The sequence below is a fragment of the Hemitrygon akajei genome, chromosome 22 (assembly GCF_048418815.1).
Source record: "Hemitrygon akajei chromosome 22, sHemAka1.3, whole genome shotgun sequence".
Lineage (NCBI taxonomy): Eukaryota > Metazoa > Chordata > Chondrichthyes > Myliobatiformes > Dasyatidae > Hemitrygon > Hemitrygon akajei.
Window position 1 is genome coordinate 11,011,220 of NC_133145.1, and position 17,904 is coordinate 11,029,123.

Sequence of the window (17,904 nt, forward strand, 5' to 3'; positions counted from 1 at the left end):
AAGAGGATGGCAGGGTGTGGTGTTACTGGGTTACAGTGGTTGTGAAGAGGATACCAGGGTGTGGTGTTACTGGGTTACAGTGGTTGTGAAGAGGATGGCAGGGTGTGGTGTTACTGGGTTACAGTGGTTGTGAAGAGGATACCAGGGTGTGGTGTTACTGGGTTACAGTGGTTGTGAAGAGGATACCAGGGTGTGGTGTTACTGTGATACAGTGGTTGTGAAGAGGATACCAGGGTGCTGTGTTACTGGGTTACAGTGGTTGTGAAGAGGATGGCAGGGTGTGGTGTTACTGGGTTACAGTGGTTGTGAAGAGGATACCAGGGTGTGGTGTTACTGGGTTACAGTGGTTGTGAAGAGGATACCAGGGTGTGGTGTTACTGGGTTACAGTGGTTGTGAAGAGGATACCAGGGTGTGGTGTTACTGGGTTACAGTGGTTGTGAAGAGGATGGCAGGGTGCTGTGTTACTGGGTTACAGTGGTTGTGAAGAGGATGGCAGGGTGTGGTGTTACTGGGTTACAGTGGTTGTGAAGAGGATACCAGGGTGTGGTGTTACTGGGTTACAGTGGTTGTGAAGAGGATACCAGGGTGTGGTGTTACTGGGTTACAGTGGTTGTGAAGAGGATACCAGGGTGTGGTGTTACTGGGTTACTGTGGTTGTGAAGAGGATACCAGGGTGTGGTGTTACTGGGTTACAGTGGTTGTGAAGAGGATACCAGGGTGTGGTGTTACTGTGATACAGTGGTTGTGAAGAGGATGGCAGGGTGTGGTGTTACTGGGTTACAGTGGTTGTAAACTGGATACCAGGGTGTGGTGTTACTGTGATACAGTGGTTGTGAAGAGGATACCAGGGTGTGGTGTTACTGTGATACAGTGGTTGTGAAGGAATTTGCATGTTGTGATATTATTGGGCAACATTGGTTGTGATGGAAATAGCAGTGGGTGGTGTTGCAGAGCAACAGCAGTTGTGAAGGACATAGCAATGTGTTTTGTTACTGGGCAACAGTAGTTGTGAAAGATAGCTGGGTGTGGTGCTACCAGGAACAGTGGTTGTGAAAGAGATAGTTTGGTGTGATGTTCCAGTCACAGTAATTATGAAAGAGATAGTTTGATCTGATGTTCCAGCCACAGTAATTGTGAAAGAGATAGTTTGGTCTGATGTTCCAGCCACAGTAATTGTGAAAGAGATAGTTTGGTGTGATGTTCCAGTCACAGTAATTATGAAAGAGATAGTTTGGTGTGATGTTCCAGCCACAGTAATTGTGAAAGAGATAGTTTGGTGTGATGTTCCAGCCACAGTAATTGTGAAAGAGATAGTTTGGTGTGATGTTCCAGCCACAGTAATTGTGAAAGAGATAGTTTGGTGTGATGTTCCAGCCACAGTAATTGTGAAAGAGATAGTTTGGTGTGATGTTCCACCCACAGTAATTGTGTAAGAGATAGTTTGGTGTGATGTTCCAGCCACAGTAATTGTGAAAGAGATAGTTTGGTGTGATGTTTGCAGCCACAGTAATTGTGAAAGAAATAGCGGTGTGTGGTGTAACTGGGGAACAATGGTTGTGAAGAGGATGGCAGTCTGTGGTATTATTAGGTTACAGTAGTTGTGAAAGCAATAGCAGGGTATGGTGTGAGCATAGAACATAGAAATGTACAGCACATTACAGTCCCTTCGGCCCACTATGTTGTGCCAGCCAAGTAGCCTACTCTAGAGACTGCCTAGCATTTCCCTCGTGCATAGCCTTCTATTTTTCTAAGCTCCATGTACCTAAGAGGCTCTTAAAAGATCCTATTGTGTCCATTTCCACCACTGGCGCCGGCAGTGTATTCCACGCACCCCGCACTCTCTGTGTGAAAAACTTACCCCTGACATCCCCTCGGTACCTATTTCCAAGCACCTTAAAACGATGACCCCTCGTGTTCGCCATTTCAGCCCTGGGGAAAAGCCTCCACACGATTATACACCTCTATCGGGTCACCTCTTATCCTCCATCGCTCCAAGGAAAAAAGGTCATGTACACTCAACCTATTCTCATAAGGTACGTCCTCCAATCCAAGCAACATCCTTGTAAATCTCCTCTGCACCCTCTCTACAGTATCCACATCCGTCCTGTAACGAGCTGACCAGAACTGAACACAGTACTCCAAATGGAGGTTGACCAAGGTCTTACATAGCTGTAACATTACCTCACGACTACTAAACTCAATCCCACATTTGATGAATGCCGACACACCGTACACCTTCTTAACAACACTGTCAAACTGCACAGCAGCTTTGAGTGACCTATCGACATGGACCCCAAGATCTCTCAGATCCTCGACACTGCAAGAGCCTTACTATTTATTATGGTATTACTGGGTTACAGTGGTTGTGAAAGCAATAGCAGGTTGTGCTCACTTCATGTATTATTTTTCCTTTTTTGACTTCAGTGTTTTATTGTTGTCTCCGACAGATCGCTGACCACTTTGATATGGAGTGTGTTGGTTTCCAACTCAGGCATTCAGGGATTATGGAGGCAATCCATATTAGAAAGGAAGGCTATCCAGTCAGAATTCCATTCCTGGACTTTACCAGCAGGTGGGGGTAATATGTATTATGGTGCCGCCTTGGTTACTGCTTTTGGATTGTCACGAGGGAGAGGTCTCAAGTTCATCCCCTCCAGTCCCAGCAATGTCAAATTTACCTTGTCATGCTAAATGGCACTCAGTAACTGAGGGAACAAAAAGAAAATACTGATTTCATGAATTATCAGATAAAGTTGCTGACTAGAAATTTAGTGGTTATTCATTTAAAAGCAGGCATTAGGGTTTATTAATATTTTGAGATAACAATTGCAAGTTTTCCTATCACTGAGCACACACATATCTGCAGTGAACTCGCTTGTGCAGATCTGTCTTCTGCCAATTCCCCGACCTGTCGCCTACAAACTAACAGTGACTCTGGATCTCAGCCTATCCTGTGTGGTTGATTATGTTAAAGCAGCAAAGAGGTCCTGATGCGGGATTTCAACCTGAAACATCAACAGTCCCTGTCCTTTCAGAGACGCCGCTCAACCCACTGAGTTCCTCCAGCAGCGCTTACCACCGACAAAAGGTTCATTTTCTTTAATATTGTGTTAAGATGGTAGATGGGTGATGAATCTTCTACTGAACACAACTTGAATGAGAAATAAACATGCTATTTCTCTTCAATATCAGGAAGCTGACGGCGTACACTACCAGCAAGACACTATGAGCTTTGAAAAACCAAAACTAAAGGCTCTATACTTGAACACATGTGGTACTCAAATCAAAACGTACCTGGAGTGCACAAATAGAAAGTAAGGTGTGGTAGCCATCACAGAGACATGACTGCAGGGTGACATAGACAGGGACCTGAATGTTGAAGGGTATATGACATTCAGGAAGGACAGGGAAAATGTGGAATGGCTATGTATATTCACAATGGTCTTACTGTAATAGAGATGCTGCCTGGGAAGTGGAAGTAGTTTCAGTGGAGATGAAAGAAAACAAAAGCATTAGTGTACAGGTGCCTACCAAAAAAATGCATAGGAGGCAAGAGTATAAAAAAAGTATTGGGAGTTTATCATAAAGATATAATGGTAATCATGGGCAATTTTAATCTACAGATGGCAATGGAAACCCACATCTGTTAATAGTGTATTCCTGGATAGTTTCATAGCGTAGTGCCCTCTGGAAACAGCCAGACGCAGTGATACATTGGACATGATATTGTGCAGCAAGGTAAAATGGAGACACAAGAGTCTACAGATGCTGGAATCAGGATCAAAATGCAAGATTTTAGAGGAACTCAAGTGTGTCAGACACCATTTAGAACATAGTACTGCACAGGAACTGGCACTTTGGCCCACAACATTCTGTTGAACCAGCTAAAAAGTAAATCAAAACCCCCAAACTCCCTCCAACCAACACCATGTCCATATCCCTCCATCTTCCTTACATCCATGTGCTGATCTAAATGTCTCTTAAAACCCTCTTATGTATTTGCCTCTACCTCCACACCAGGCAGTGCATTTCAGGCATCCATGACTCTCTGAGAAAAACTTAACCCTCACATCCCCCTTGAACCTACCCCCTCTTACCTCCAATTCATGCCTTCTGGTGTTCGACATTTCTCCCTGTCTACTCTATCTATGCCACTATCAGATCAGGAATAGAGTGAGGTGGAGGATAAATGCGTGGCTGAGGGATTGGAGCAGGGGGCAGGGATTCATATTTCTGGATCATTGGGCCCTCTTTTGGGGCAGGAGTGACTTGTACAAAAGGGACAGATTGCACTTGAATCCCAGGGGGACCAATATCTTAGTGAGGAGGTTTGCTAAGGCTACTGGAGAGAGTTTAAACTAGAATTGCTGGGGGGTGGGAACCAAACTGAAGAGACTGAGGGAGAGGCGGTTGGCTCACAAATAGATGAAGCTTGGAGACAGTGTGAGAGGGAGGATAGGCAGGTGATAGAGAAGGGATGCGCTCAGACCAATGGTTTGAGATGTGTCTACTTTAATGCGAGGAGTATTATGAACAAAGTGGATAAGCTTAGATCATGGATCAGTACTTGGAGCTATGATGTTGTGGCCATTACAGAGACTTGGATGGCTCAGGGGCAGGAATGGTTACTTCAAGTGCCAGACCTTAGATGTTTCAGAAAGGGCAGGGAGGGAGGCAAAAGAGGTGGGGACATGGCACTATTGATCAGAGATAGTGTGACGGCTGTAGAAAAGGAGGAAGGCATGGAGGGATTGTCTACCGAGTCCCTGTGGGTGGAAATTAGGAACAGGAACGTGTCAATAACTCTACTGGGTGTTTTTTGTAGACCACCCAGGGACATTGAGGAGCAGATAGGGAGACAGATTGTGTAAAGGTGTAATAATAACAGGGTTGTCATGGTGGGAGATTTTAATTTCCCAAATATCGATTGGCATGTTCCTAGAGCAAGGGGTTTAGATTGGTGTAGTTTGATAGGTGTGTTCAAGAAGATTTCTTGACGTAATAGAGGAGAGGCTGTACTTGATCTGGTATTGGGAAATGAACCTGGTCAGTGGGAGAGCATTTTGGAAATAGTGTTCATAATTCTATCTCCTTGACTATGGCATTGGAGAGGGGTAGGAACAGACAAGCTAGGAAAGCGTTTAATTGGAGTAAGGGGAAATTTGTGGCTGTCAGGCAGGAACTTGGAAGCATAAATTGGAAACAGATTTCTGCCGAAATGTGGCAAATGTTCAGGGGATATTTGTGTGGAGTTCTGCACAGGTACAATCCAATGAGACAGGGTATGGAAGGGTACAGGAACCGTGGTGTACAAAGGCTATTGTAAATCTAGTCAAGAAGGAAAGAAGAGCTTACGAAAGATAAGATATATAAGATGATGAGAGGCATTGATCTTGTGGATAGTCAGAGGCTTTTTCCCAGGGTGGAAATGGCTAGCACAAGAGGGAACAGTTTTAAGGTGCTTGGAAGTAGGTACAAAGGAGATGTCAGGGGTAAGTTTTTTACGCAGAGAGTGGTGAGTGCGTGGAATGGGCTGCCGGCAACGGTGGTGAAGGCAGATATGATGGTGTCTTTTAAGAGACTCCTGGACAGGTATATGGAGCTCAGAAAAATAGAGGGCTATGGGTAACCCTAGGTAATCTCTCAGGTAAGGACATGTTCGACATAGTTTTGTGGGCCGAAGGGCCTTTACTATGCTGTAGGTTTTCTATGTTTCAGATCTACTCTCAGCTTTCACTGCTCCAGAGAAAACAAGCCAAGTTTGTCCAGCCCCTCATGGTAGAACATACTTTCTAAACCAGGCATCATCCTGGTAAACCTCTTCTGCACCCCCTCCAAAGCCTCAACATCCTTCCTATAGTGCGGCTACCAGAACAGCAAGCATGTGGGCATGAAAGCAGAGCTTGATGAAATAAACAGGTAAAGAAACACTCAACAGGTCAGGTGGTATCTGGAAAAAGAAGCAGTTCATGTTTCAGATAAGAGACCCTTTGTCATTGCTAAATCAAGGGAACATTTCATTAAGGAAGTTCTTCAGAGTTCACAGAATGGACACAAGAAGCAAGAAATGTTTAATAGTGAGGACCCATTGTCCAAAGTTAACTAAAAATATCATTCATAGTCTATCATAACAGGTTAAGAAATTGAACACAATATAAAAAGTGATTGAATAATTCATAAGGTAGGGAAAAACTATGAGATGAAGGATGTTGTCTGGATTGGGGAGCATGCCTTATGAGAATACGTTGAGTGAACTTGGCCTTTTCTTCTTGGAGCGATGGAGGATGAGAGGTGACCTGACAGTTCCACTAAATTAGAAGGTAGAAAATGTGACTGCTTTACTTCAAAACAGGGAATCAAAGAGCAGCAAAATATGGGGCAGTTAGCATAACACCTGCCTGTTGGGAAATGTTAGAAACATTAGAATTAGTTATAATTGAATATGTTATAAATTGGCAATTAGAAAGAATCAAGGTAACTGAGCAAAGCTAGCTTGGTTTTGTGAAAGGGAAATCACGTTTGTGTGCAGGAGAATCAAATCTTGGCTGGCTCACAGGAACCCCAGAGTGGGCATGAATGGGTCCTGTCTGCTTGGTTGATGTAATCAGTGGTGTTATACTGAACTTGGTATTGGGCAAACAGCTCACTGAGGTGATGGCATCAAGGAGACGGGTGATAATTTGCTGGATCACTAATATCTGTAGGAAAGTTGTGAAGAGGACAAAAGGAAACAGGATCTAGTTCTAAGGATTGTCATTGCTGCACGAGAGGAAGGATGTTGAGGAGAGTGCAGAAGAGGTTTACAAGGATGCTGCCTGCTTTAGAGGGCATGTGCTGTCATGAGAGGCTGGAGAAACTTGGGTAGTTTACTTTGGCGCGGTTGAGGCTGAGGGGAGATCTGGTAGAGGCTAATACAACAAAAGGAAGTTACAAAGGGGTATGGATAGATTAATAAGTTGGGGAAAGATCTAGCAAATGTGAGATTGGTCATTTTGGCAGAAAAATAAGAAGCACTTTATTTAAATGGTGAGAGATTGCAGAGATGTGAGATGCAGAGGGTCTGAAGCTGCTGGAGCATGATTTACTAAGGGCTAATGTGTAACTACAGCATATAATGAAAAAAGCTGGACAGATTGTTACCATTCATTGCAAGGATAATTAACAGGAGGCTATGTTTTAGTTGCCAAGGGTATTGCTGAGAGCACATCTCCAGTAATGTGTACACCACTGGTTTCTTTACATAGGAAGGATGTTAATGGATTAGAAACAATTCAGCTGAAGTTTACTGGACAGTGTTGTCTTATAAGAGAAGATAACAGCATAGGTTTGCAACAAACTTCTGGAAGAACTGAGCAGGTCGAGCATCTGTTGGGGTACAGGAGGGGGTCACAGATAGGGGTGGGAAAGGAACTGTCGATATTTTGAGTTGAAGCTCTGCATCAGGATCTGAACTGATGAACTGAAATATTAACAATTCTTTTCCATACCCAGACTGCTGTGATTTATTGAAAATTTCTTCCTGTAAAGGAGGTGGAAGGAGAGTCTTTGAAGAATTTTAAGGGACAGAGATAGAAGCCCAGTGAATTGGTGGGAGTGACAGATTACTGGTATTGACGGGAACTTGGAGTTGAACTGGCAATCTGATCGGCCAGGATCGGGGTACGAGTGTCTGGTCCACCTCAGCACATCATGAACCAAAGTTGTCCCTGACCATCCTCAACAGAACATGATTTTTAAGAAACTCACTTTACAAAGTATTTTGCAAATAGCATAATTAGGATTGACAATCAAGGCTACAGAGAAGTTATGATGTGAAATACTTTGTCAGATAACTGGGCAATGTTCCTGGGAACCTGTACCTGTTGACCTCACGCTAGCTGTTGTTCTCTGCCATCCGCAGGTACAGCGTTTTATTGGGTCAAGTGAAGGACCTTTCCTCGCACCGTGACCTGTGCTCCTCTATACTAAAGAAGATCACAAAGGGGACCTCAGGGTCCTATCAGCTGGGAATCACCAAGGTAATTAGCTAATGGATACCAGCACTGCAGCTCTGTTTTGCAGAGACTAGACCTCGAGGAACAATGAGGATGCTGAAAGAGAATTGGAGAATGAAGAAGATGAAAATGGTGTGATAATAAATGAACTCTGTGAATGAAGGGGTTTGCGGTGACTGGTCACTGGTGAAGGATGTAATCTCTGGATCTTACAGGCTAGGGATCAGTGGGATGTGTGGAATGCAGTGTGGGGAGTATTGGAGTTTAAAATGGTAATGCTCTGGGGAATAGTGAGCTATGCAGAGAATGGTGAAGGTGTAAGTGTGATATAGAATGAATATATAAAGAGGAGCAGAAGATAATTGGAAACCAACAGAAACATGGATGCTATAAATCAGAAGTGAAAATGCTCACTAGTTCAGACAGTGTCCATGAAGAGAGGGAAAAGGAGGCAACATTTCAGTTCAGATGTTTTTGATGAAGAGTCTTCAATCTAAAGCATTAAATCTGTTTCTATTCTACAGATATTGCTTGATCTGTTGAATACAGCATTCTGTTTTACTGTTATGGAGAATGGCAGGGTACAGTGGCTTCAAATGGAGTAATGGGAAGATGCTACCTCAATCAGACACCTGCAGGTACCAGTAGGTACCCATAGTCTATATGAAAAATGCCATGACTATAAGATATAGGAGCAGAATTAGGCCATTTGGCCTGTCAAGTCTGCTCTGCCATTTCATCATGGCTGACTCATATTTCCCCTCAGCCCCAATCTCCTGCCTTCTCCCCGTATCCCTTCATGCCCTGACCAATCAAGAATCTATCAACTTCTGGCCTCCACAGCTGCATGTGGCAAAGAATTCCACAGATTCACCACTCTCTGGGTAAGGAAATTCCACTTCATCTCCGTTCTTAAAGGGCACCCCTCTATTCTGAGGCTGTGTACTCTGGTCTTGGACTCTCCCACCATAGGAAACGTCCTCTCCACATCCACTCTATCAAGGTTTCAAAGAGGCCACCCCTCACTCTTCTGAATTCTAGTGAATACAGGCCCAGAGCCATCAAATGCTCTTCATATGACAAGCCATTCAATCCTGGAATCATTTTCATGAACCTCCTTTGAGTACCTGTGGATACCTGTAGTTGACATAAGGCAGGTACCAGTGGGTACTTGTGGCCTACATGTGACAGGTCCCTGTGGGTTCCAGTAGTCTGCATTGGACAGATACCTGGACAATGACATTGAAGCTGCCTCTAGAGTTTCATTGTAATTGTTTTCCAGGCCTTTCTGAAGAAGCAAGTTTTCAATCAGTTGGAAAGTTGCTGGAGAAGAGCACAGGACTGGGCAGCAGTCACCATTCAGAAGAATATCCGTGCCTTCATCAACAGGAGAAACTTCCAGCTCTTCAGGCACAAGATTGTCATTGTCCAGTCTCAGATCAGGGGACACCAGGCCAGGTCAGACTCTAGTGAGCTTTGTGTTTAAAAGATACAATTTTGCATTGAGAGCAGTGAAAGCCACAGACAAGAAGAAAACAATCCCTTTCGACCATCTTCTCTGGCTCGTAAAAAGTGGTCCGCATCCACTAAAGCATAGATTCTCCCCTTGGGCTTCATGTAGGCCACTGTGGGGAGAAGTGACAGAGCTGGTCTTCTGAAACTGTCCGTGAGCACCAGATGTCTGTGTATATGCAGAGGAGATGCCGATTACATGGTGGAATGAATCCATCTGCCATCACCAGTGTTGGAGCGGCTGTACAGCTGAGTACCAGGAGCCAGATGAGAGGGTCTCTGGGTCAGCAGCCTCAGTCCCAGTACACCTCAATACTGATCATTGTTTGAGCCCTCGGTGTCTGCATGACATCCTACAGTGCCCCACAACCTACAGTATGTGTGATTAATAAAGACCAACTGCAGTAAATAACCATTTGGCCCATTGAGTCTGCTCCACCATTTCATTATGGCTGATCCAGTTTTCCTCTCAGCCCCACCCTCCTGCCTTCTCCCCGTATCCTTTCATGCCCTGACCATTCAAGAATCTATCAACCTCTTTCTTAAATGTACATAAAGACTTGGCCTCCACAGCTGCCTGTGGCAACGAATTCCACAGATTCACCACTCTCTGGCTAAAGGAATTCCTCCTAATCTTTGTTCTAAAAGGATGGCCATCTATTCTGAGGCTGTATCCTCTGGTCTTAAACTCTCCCATCATAGGAAAGATCTTCTTCACATCCACTCAATAGATGCCTTTCACCATTCGATAGGTTTCAATGAAGTCACCCCTCATTCCTCTGAATTCTAGTGATTACAGGACCAGAGGCATCGGACACTCCTCATATGACAAGCCATTTAATCCTGGAATCATTTTCGTGAACCTCCTTTGAACCCCGTCCAGTTTCAGCACATCCCTTCCTAAGATAAGGGGCCCAAACCTGCTCACCGGTGCTTTATAAAGTCTCAGCATTACACCTTTGCTTTTGTATTCTACTCCTCTTGAAAGAATGCAATACACAAAAAAAAATGTTGGAGGATCTCAGTAGGCCAGGCAGCATTTAGGTAAAGAGTACAGTCAATGTTTTGCGCCAAGACCCTTCAGCAGGACTGGAGGGGAAAAAACTGAGAGAAACACCAGGTGATAGGTGTTACGTACCCCGTAACTGGGTGTCTAACCAGCAGAGAAAGAAGAATCTGTTGGAGTCTGGTGGTACTATATTCAAAAGTGTTTATTAATAAAATACACAAATCAATATCAGTAATGCAAATATATAGATAATACATGCTAGCAATAATAAACCTAAAAGTGTGGGAATAATAATAAGCAAGCTCTATCGATGTCTAGGGGATAATGAATTGTCATATAAAAGTACGAAGTTCAGTTCAGTTCATACGTGCTGAGGTAGATATTGGTTGTTGTGTTGTAATCGTTGGGGAGAGAGAGAGAGAGAGAGAGAGCGAGTGAGCAGTAACAGCTACAGTCAGGCAAACCTTCCTTTGCGTTCTTGATCCGTCGTGTCGTTGTGGCCATTCAGTTATGACCCCTCTGTCCTTCAGCTAGACCGTTCTTCTGTGGTGGACTCGTCACTCTGGCATGAGTGGACACACACACAAGTCCCCACCGGCCCTGCTATAACACTGTCAGTTTAACTGACCGATCTCTTTGTTCGGTCTCCGATGCCCCACACCTTCCCGTGGGTTCCAACACTCAAACAGTGTCCACTAGTGTGTCTCCTGGTGTGTCTGAAGGGTGTCTCCCCAGACCTCACTTTTATCCCTACTCATGGGGTCTCAGTTGTCAATCAATTTTGAATGGCTGTGTCCATCAAACCAGCCCACTCTGGCTGTCCACTGAGGAATTTTAATGAACAGAATGGTACAAGATAAATAACCCTCTCAGAAGTCATAAGTCTCTCAGAAGTCATAATACGGTGAATCAACAAGCCTCTCTCCCCTCTCTTATCTGTAGCAGATGTTCTTGCATGTTTTCTTTTACATCTCTCTCTCTCTCATGAGCAGCATAGCAACAGTAATGGTTTGTGATTCTCCCGGGGCGGGGGGGACATGGGCAACTCTGCACCCTTCTGCCCATCAGAGCTGTTCATCCTACATAACATAGGTGAAACCTGAAGGGGAGGGGATGAAGTAAAGAATTGGGAAGTAAATAGATGAAAGAGATAGAAGGCCACGGAAGAAAGAAAAAGGGCGAAGGAGTACCAAAGGGAGGTGAGGAGATAAGATGAGAGAGGGAAAAGGAAATGGGAAATGGTGAAGGAGTTGAGGGTTGGGGTGCATTACCGGAAGTTCGAGAAATCAACATTCATGCCATCAGATTAGAGGTTACGCAAGCAGAATATAACGTGTTGTTGTTCTTCCAACCTGAGTGTGGCTTCATCATGACAGTGGAGGAGGCCATGGGCACACATACTGGAATAGGAATGGGAAGTGGAATTAAAATTGGTGACCACTGGGAGATCCCGCGTTTTCAGGCGGACGGAGCGTAGGTGCTCAGCGAAGCGGTCTCCCAATCTACGTTGAGTCTCACCAATCAATATACAGGAGGCCACACCGGGAGCACCGGACGCAGTATATGACCCTAACAGACTCGCAGGCCCCACCTGGAAGGACTGTTTGGAGCCCTAAATGATTGTGAGGAAGGAAGTGTAGCAGCAGGTATAACACTTACTTCGCTTCCAAGGATAAGTGCTGGGAGGGAGATCATTGGAGAAGGACGAATAAACAAGCGAGTTGCATAGGGAACGATCCCTGCAGAAAGCAGAAAATAGGAGGAAGGGAAAGATGTGCTTGGTGGTGGGATCCTGCTGAAGATGGCGGAAGTTCCAGAGAATTACGTGCTGGACACAGTGGCTGGTGGCCTGGTAGGTGAGGACAAGAGGAACCCTATCCCTGTTAGAGTGTGTGAAATGGAAGGGCAGTGTTGTTGGTGGAGGAAGGGAAGCCCCTTTCTTTGAAAAAGGAGGACATCTCCTTCATTCTAGAATGAAAACCTCATCTGCAGATGCGGTGGAGATGGAGGAATTGAGAGAAGGGAATGGCATTTTTACAAATAACAGAGTGGGAAATGGTGTAGTCCAGGCAGCTGTGAGAACCTATGGGTTTATAATAGACATCAGTGAATAAGCTATCCAGAGATAGAGACAGTGAGATCGAGGAAGGAGAAGGGGTGTCAGAAATAGACCGTGTAAATTTGAGGGCAGGGTGAAAGTTGGAGGCTACGTGGATGAAGTTGAGGAGTTCAGCATGGGTGCAGGAAGTAGCGCCAATGCAATCATCGATGTAGTGTAGGAAAAGTGAGGGACAGTCACCAGTGTAGGCTTGAAACATAGACTGTTCCATGTAGCTGACAAATAGGTAGGCATAATTGGGGCCCACGTGAGTGTGCATGGCTACACCTTTTGTCCTGAAGGAAGTGGGGGAAGCCAAAGGAGAAATATTTTAGAGTGAGGACAAGTCCTGTTAGGTGGAGGAGAGTGGTGGTGGAGGGGAACGGGTTGGGTCTTGAGAGCTTTGAGGCCTTTCTGGTTGGGGATGGAGGTGTATTACGACTGGACATCCATGGTGAAAATAAGATGATGGGGATCAGGGAACCTGAAATCATTGAAAAAATCCGGAGCGTGCGAGGTGTCACAGTTATAGGTAGGAAGGGACTGAACTAGGGGGGATATGCAGATATGAGTTTGATGGGGCAGGAACAAGCTGAAACAATGGGTCTACCTGGACAAGCAGGTTTGTGAATCTTGGGTGGGAGATGCGAGGTATGGGAACTTTGAGGTTGGTGTTAGTGGACGGGAGATCCCTAGAGTTAATAACATTGGTGATGGTGTGGGAGACAATGGCCTGGTGTTCCTTTGTGGGATCACGTTTGAGGGGTAAGTAAAAGGAGGTGTCTGAGAGTTGGCACTGGGCCTCAGTGAGGTGGAGGTCAATCCACCAGACTACTACAACACCTCTTTTATCTGCAGTTTGATGGTGAGCTTAGGATTGGTGTGGAGAGCTGAGCTTTTGGAAGGAGTGAGGTTGGAATAGGAGGAGTGTTGAAGTCTAGACAGTTGATGTCCCATCAGCAGTTGGCAATGGAAAGATCCAGAGCAGGCAAAAGCCCAGGGCAGGGTGTCCAGAAAGAGGAGGAGGATTGAAGACGGGAGAAGGGGTCATCAGTGCAGGGTGGAGAGTCCTTGCCAAAGAAATAAGCTCGGATATGGAGGCAGCAGAAGAAGAACTCAACTTCGTACCCCCTCCCTTTTTCGATCTCACTGTCCCTGTCTCTGGAGACAACTTATCACCTCCCTCCCCTTTCTCAATCTTACTGTCTCTATCTCCAGAGACAGCTTATCCACTGATGTGTATTATAAACCCATGGACTCTCACAGCTACCTGGACTATACCTCTTCCCACCCTGTTATTTGTGAAAACACAATCCCCTTCTCTCAATTCCAAAGCCTCCGCCACATCTGCTCTCAGGATGAGACTTTTCATTTCAGAAAAAAATGTCATCCTTTTTCAAAGAAAGGGGCTTCCCTTCCTCCATCATCAGCACTGCCCTCAACCGCATCCCTTCCATTTTACCCACATCTGCTCTTACCCAATCCTCCCACCACTCTACCAGGATAGGGCTCCTCTTGTCTTCACCTACCACCCACCAGCCTCCGCATCCAGCACATAATTCTTCGAAACTTCCACCATCTCCAAGTGCATCTTTCCCTCTCCCCTACTTTCTGCTGTCCGCAGGGAACACTCCCTATGTGACTCCCTTGTCCATTCGTCCTTCCCCACTGATATCCCTCCTGGCACTTATCCTTGCAAGCAGAACAAGTGCTACATCTACCCCTACACATTCTCCCTCATTACCATTCAAGGCCCCAAACAGTCCTTCCTGGTGAAGCGATACTTCACCTATGAGTCTGTTGGAGTCATATACTGCGTCTAGCACTCCTGGTGTGGCCTCCTGTATATTAGTAAGACCCGATATAGTTTGGGAGACTGCTTCACCAATCTCCCAGTGACCCCACATTTTAATTCCACTTCTCATTCCCATTCCATGGCCTCCTCCACTGTCCTGATGAGGCCACGCTTAGGTTGGAGGAACACCTTATATTCTGTTTGGGTTGCCGCCAACCTGATGGTATGAACATCGATTTCTCAAAATTTCACAAATGCCTCCCACCCTTTTCCCTCTCTCACCTCATCTCCTTGCCTGCCCATTGCCTCCCTCTGGTGCTCCTCCACCCTTTTCTTTCTTCCATGGCCTTCTGTCTCTTTCATCAATTTACTTCCCAGCTCTTACTTCATCCCCCTCCCCCCTTCAGGTTTCACCTATCACCTTATGTTCTCCCCTCACCTCCCCGACACCTCACCTTTTAAATCTACTTCTCAGTTTTTTTTCCCCTAGTCCTGCCAAAAAGTTTCAGTCCAATACATTGACTGTGCTCTTTTCCTAGATGCTGCCTGGCCTACTGAGTTCCTCCAAAATTTTCTGTGTGTTGCTCGGATTTCCAGCATCTGAGGATTTTCTCTTGTTTGCTCTTGAAATTAATGCTAATATTGCATTTGCCTTCCTCACCACAGACTCAACCTGCAAATAAATCTTATGAAGTCCTTATGAAGGACTCCCAAATCCCTTTACATCTCAGTTTTTTGCATTTTCTCTCCATTTAAAAAAAAAGCCAACCCCTTCATTTCTTCTCGCAAAGTTGATGACCATACACTTCCCGACACTGTGTGAAGCTCCAAAGGACTGCATCAAGGAAGCTCTGTGTTTTGCAGTAGGAGTGAGTGTGTGTGTGCATGTGTATGTCTGATTCAATGTATGTATGTGTGAAGGACCTCATCCACTAAACTGTTCTCTAACTTCATGCATCAATTTTCACCACCAGGAGTCGGTACAGGAGGATGAAGAGAGCCTTGGTGCAGTTTGGGGCTGCAGTGGCAATCTCAAAGGCAGTTGCTTACAGGAGACAGAATCAGGTTGGAAAATAATAAACTCATCACCTTCCTCCTCTCCCTCTCACTTTCTTCTCTATTTCATTCCCCTCCCTTCTTTGCCTTTCCCTTTTCCTTTACCCCACTCTACACTATCTCTCTATCATTCTTTCTCATTTCTTTCCAGTCCCTCCCTTTTGTTTCCACTCCCCACTGCATACACCCCTCATCAACACTACGCACAGTGAGCACGTTGGAACAGTGTGTGGGTACCATGATGGGTGGCGACTGGAAGCACAGCTAACTCTGATTGGACATTGCGTCATAAGGCCTAGGGAGAGTGGACTTGGAGAGGATGTTTCCTATTGCGAGAGAGTCTTAAGACCAGAGGGCACAGCCTCAGAATAGAAGGATGTTCCTTTTGAACAAAGGTGAGGAGTTTTTTTAGCCAGAATCTATGAAATTCATTGCCACAGATGGCTGGTATAATTAAAAGAGGAGGCTGATAGATATTTTATTGGTAATGGTGTCAGAGGTTATGGGGAGAAGTAAGAAAATGGAGTTGAGAGGGAGTCAGCCACGATCAAATGGTGGAGCAGTCATGATGGGCTGATTGGCCTAAATCTGCTCCAATGTCTTACTGTCTAGTTATGTGGGAAACCTCCAGTACTCTGTCTGTGAATTGTGGATGACTTGATTACAAGTGTGAAAATGCTTTGTGATTGGAATATTGTCGCTGGTGGGACACAGTTGTGTGAAGCACACATGCTGAAGTCGACCGCTTCGTCAAGCAGACACAACAGACAGGATCTCCCAGTTGCCACCCACTTCAGCTCTGCTTCACATTCCCATTTGGATATGTTCATACATGGCTGTGGTGAACTACATATACCTGTCTGGACACGTCCCTCTGCTGACTGCTCCTGTGGTTCCTCCCACTGACCCCTGTATAAAGGTGATTGGAGGCACTGCTCCTCCCTCAGTCTCCAAGATGTTGTGTGATGGTCTCTTGCTGCTGATAGTGCTCTCTTCCAGCTAATAAAAGCCTATCTCTCGCCTCACGTCTCTGAGAGTTATTGATGGTGCATCAATGGCCTCCTCTACTGCCATGATGAGGCCAAACTCAGGCTGGAGGAGCAACACCTCATCTACCGTCTGGGTAGTCTCCAGCCCCTTGGTATGAACATTGAATTCTTCAACTTCCGGTAATTCCCTCCCTCTCCCTTCCCCTATCTCAGTTTCACTCTGTCTCCTCCTCTAGCTGCCTATCACCTCTCTCATGGTTCCGCCTCCTTCTACTACCCATAGTGCTTTTCCTTTACATTCCTTCTTCACCTTTCCTGCCTATCCCCTTCCTGCTTCCCTTCCCCCATCCCTTGATCTTCACTCTGATTGGTTTTTCACCTGGCACCTACCAGCCTTCTTCCCACCCTCCCCCCCACCTTTGTCATAGAGCTCCTGCCCCCTCCCTCTTCAGTCCTGACGAAGGGTCTCGGCCTGAAACGTTGACTGCTCGTTTCCATGGACGCTGCCCAACCTGCTGAGTTCCTCCAGCTTGTTGTACGTGTTGCTTTGACCCCAGCATCTGCAGTGTACTTATTGTTTACGTCAGACCTGCCTTAGATGTGAGATCCTGCAAGTGATCTGAAGTGGGAAGGTTGCAGCAACTGGACAATAGGCAACTTTTTGGAGGAGCTCTGAACTGTGCAGTCCAGAGAAAAACAAAAGTATGTGCATTTCTGTAGCCTGCTAACGATGACAAGCCATCGGGTAGATGCACTTCGATAAATGTGCTGTGGCTGTACTGGGGGTTGCTCCCATTTAATTACCTTATCCCTGTTGTTAATTCACAATGAGAGCAGCTTCTGCTTTTTGTACTTAAAACAGAAGGTTCAAATCAATTCGGAGAAGATTCCAGACCAATAATTAACTTTCCTTTTTATATTTTAGCAGCTGAGCCTCCTTAGTGATGGAAGTGAGGAAACAGCATTCTGAACTTGAACAAAAATTGCTGTAAATTTGAATATTTTATCTATGTGAGATTACACAAACAGTGTGGCTGTCGGGTTGCAGACATGGTTTAATGGTTTCAGATTGGCAGGATGTGGGTGTACCCAAGCACTGTCACAGGATCTCTTGTTTTATATGTGAACAGCAGGATCATGATGTTGACAGTAAAACTTACTGGAGAAACTGCAGGAAATGAAATGGAGACAGAGACGGTGCTAACAGTGTCAGTAGATAGGTGGCAGGTTAAGTTTGAAGCAGAGTAACATAAAGTTGTGCCTTCTGAGAGAAAAGAAGAGTGAAATAATACTTACTCCCAACATTGGACTGAGTAAGGGATCATGGGTGAAGCGACATCTGCTTAGAAATTGGATCATTCCTACACTGGGTGAAGTTGACTGCTGCCCATTTAACTGACATCTATTCATGTCTGTGCAGGGCAGACTGGGGATGTAATCATGATTGTAA

The 17,904-nt window shown here is 45.4% G+C and overlaps 1 protein-coding gene across 1 annotated transcript in view; it reads left to right on the forward strand.

The window, feature by feature from the left end:
* Nucleotides 1-17,904, forward strand: part of myo15b (myosin XVB) — a 452,296-nt gene that overhangs the window by 163,339 nt on the left and 271,053 nt on the right. Inside the window, exons 21-24 of the mRNA XM_073026589.1 lie at nucleotides 2,449-2,573; nucleotides 7,902-8,019; nucleotides 9,278-9,453; nucleotides 15,384-15,474. Of these exons, the coding sequence (XP_072882690.1) occupies nucleotides 2,449-2,573; nucleotides 7,902-8,019; nucleotides 9,278-9,453; nucleotides 15,384-15,474 (510 nt within the window). The remainder of the gene's footprint in view (nucleotides 1-2,448; nucleotides 2,574-7,901; nucleotides 8,020-9,277; nucleotides 9,454-15,383; nucleotides 15,475-17,904) is intronic.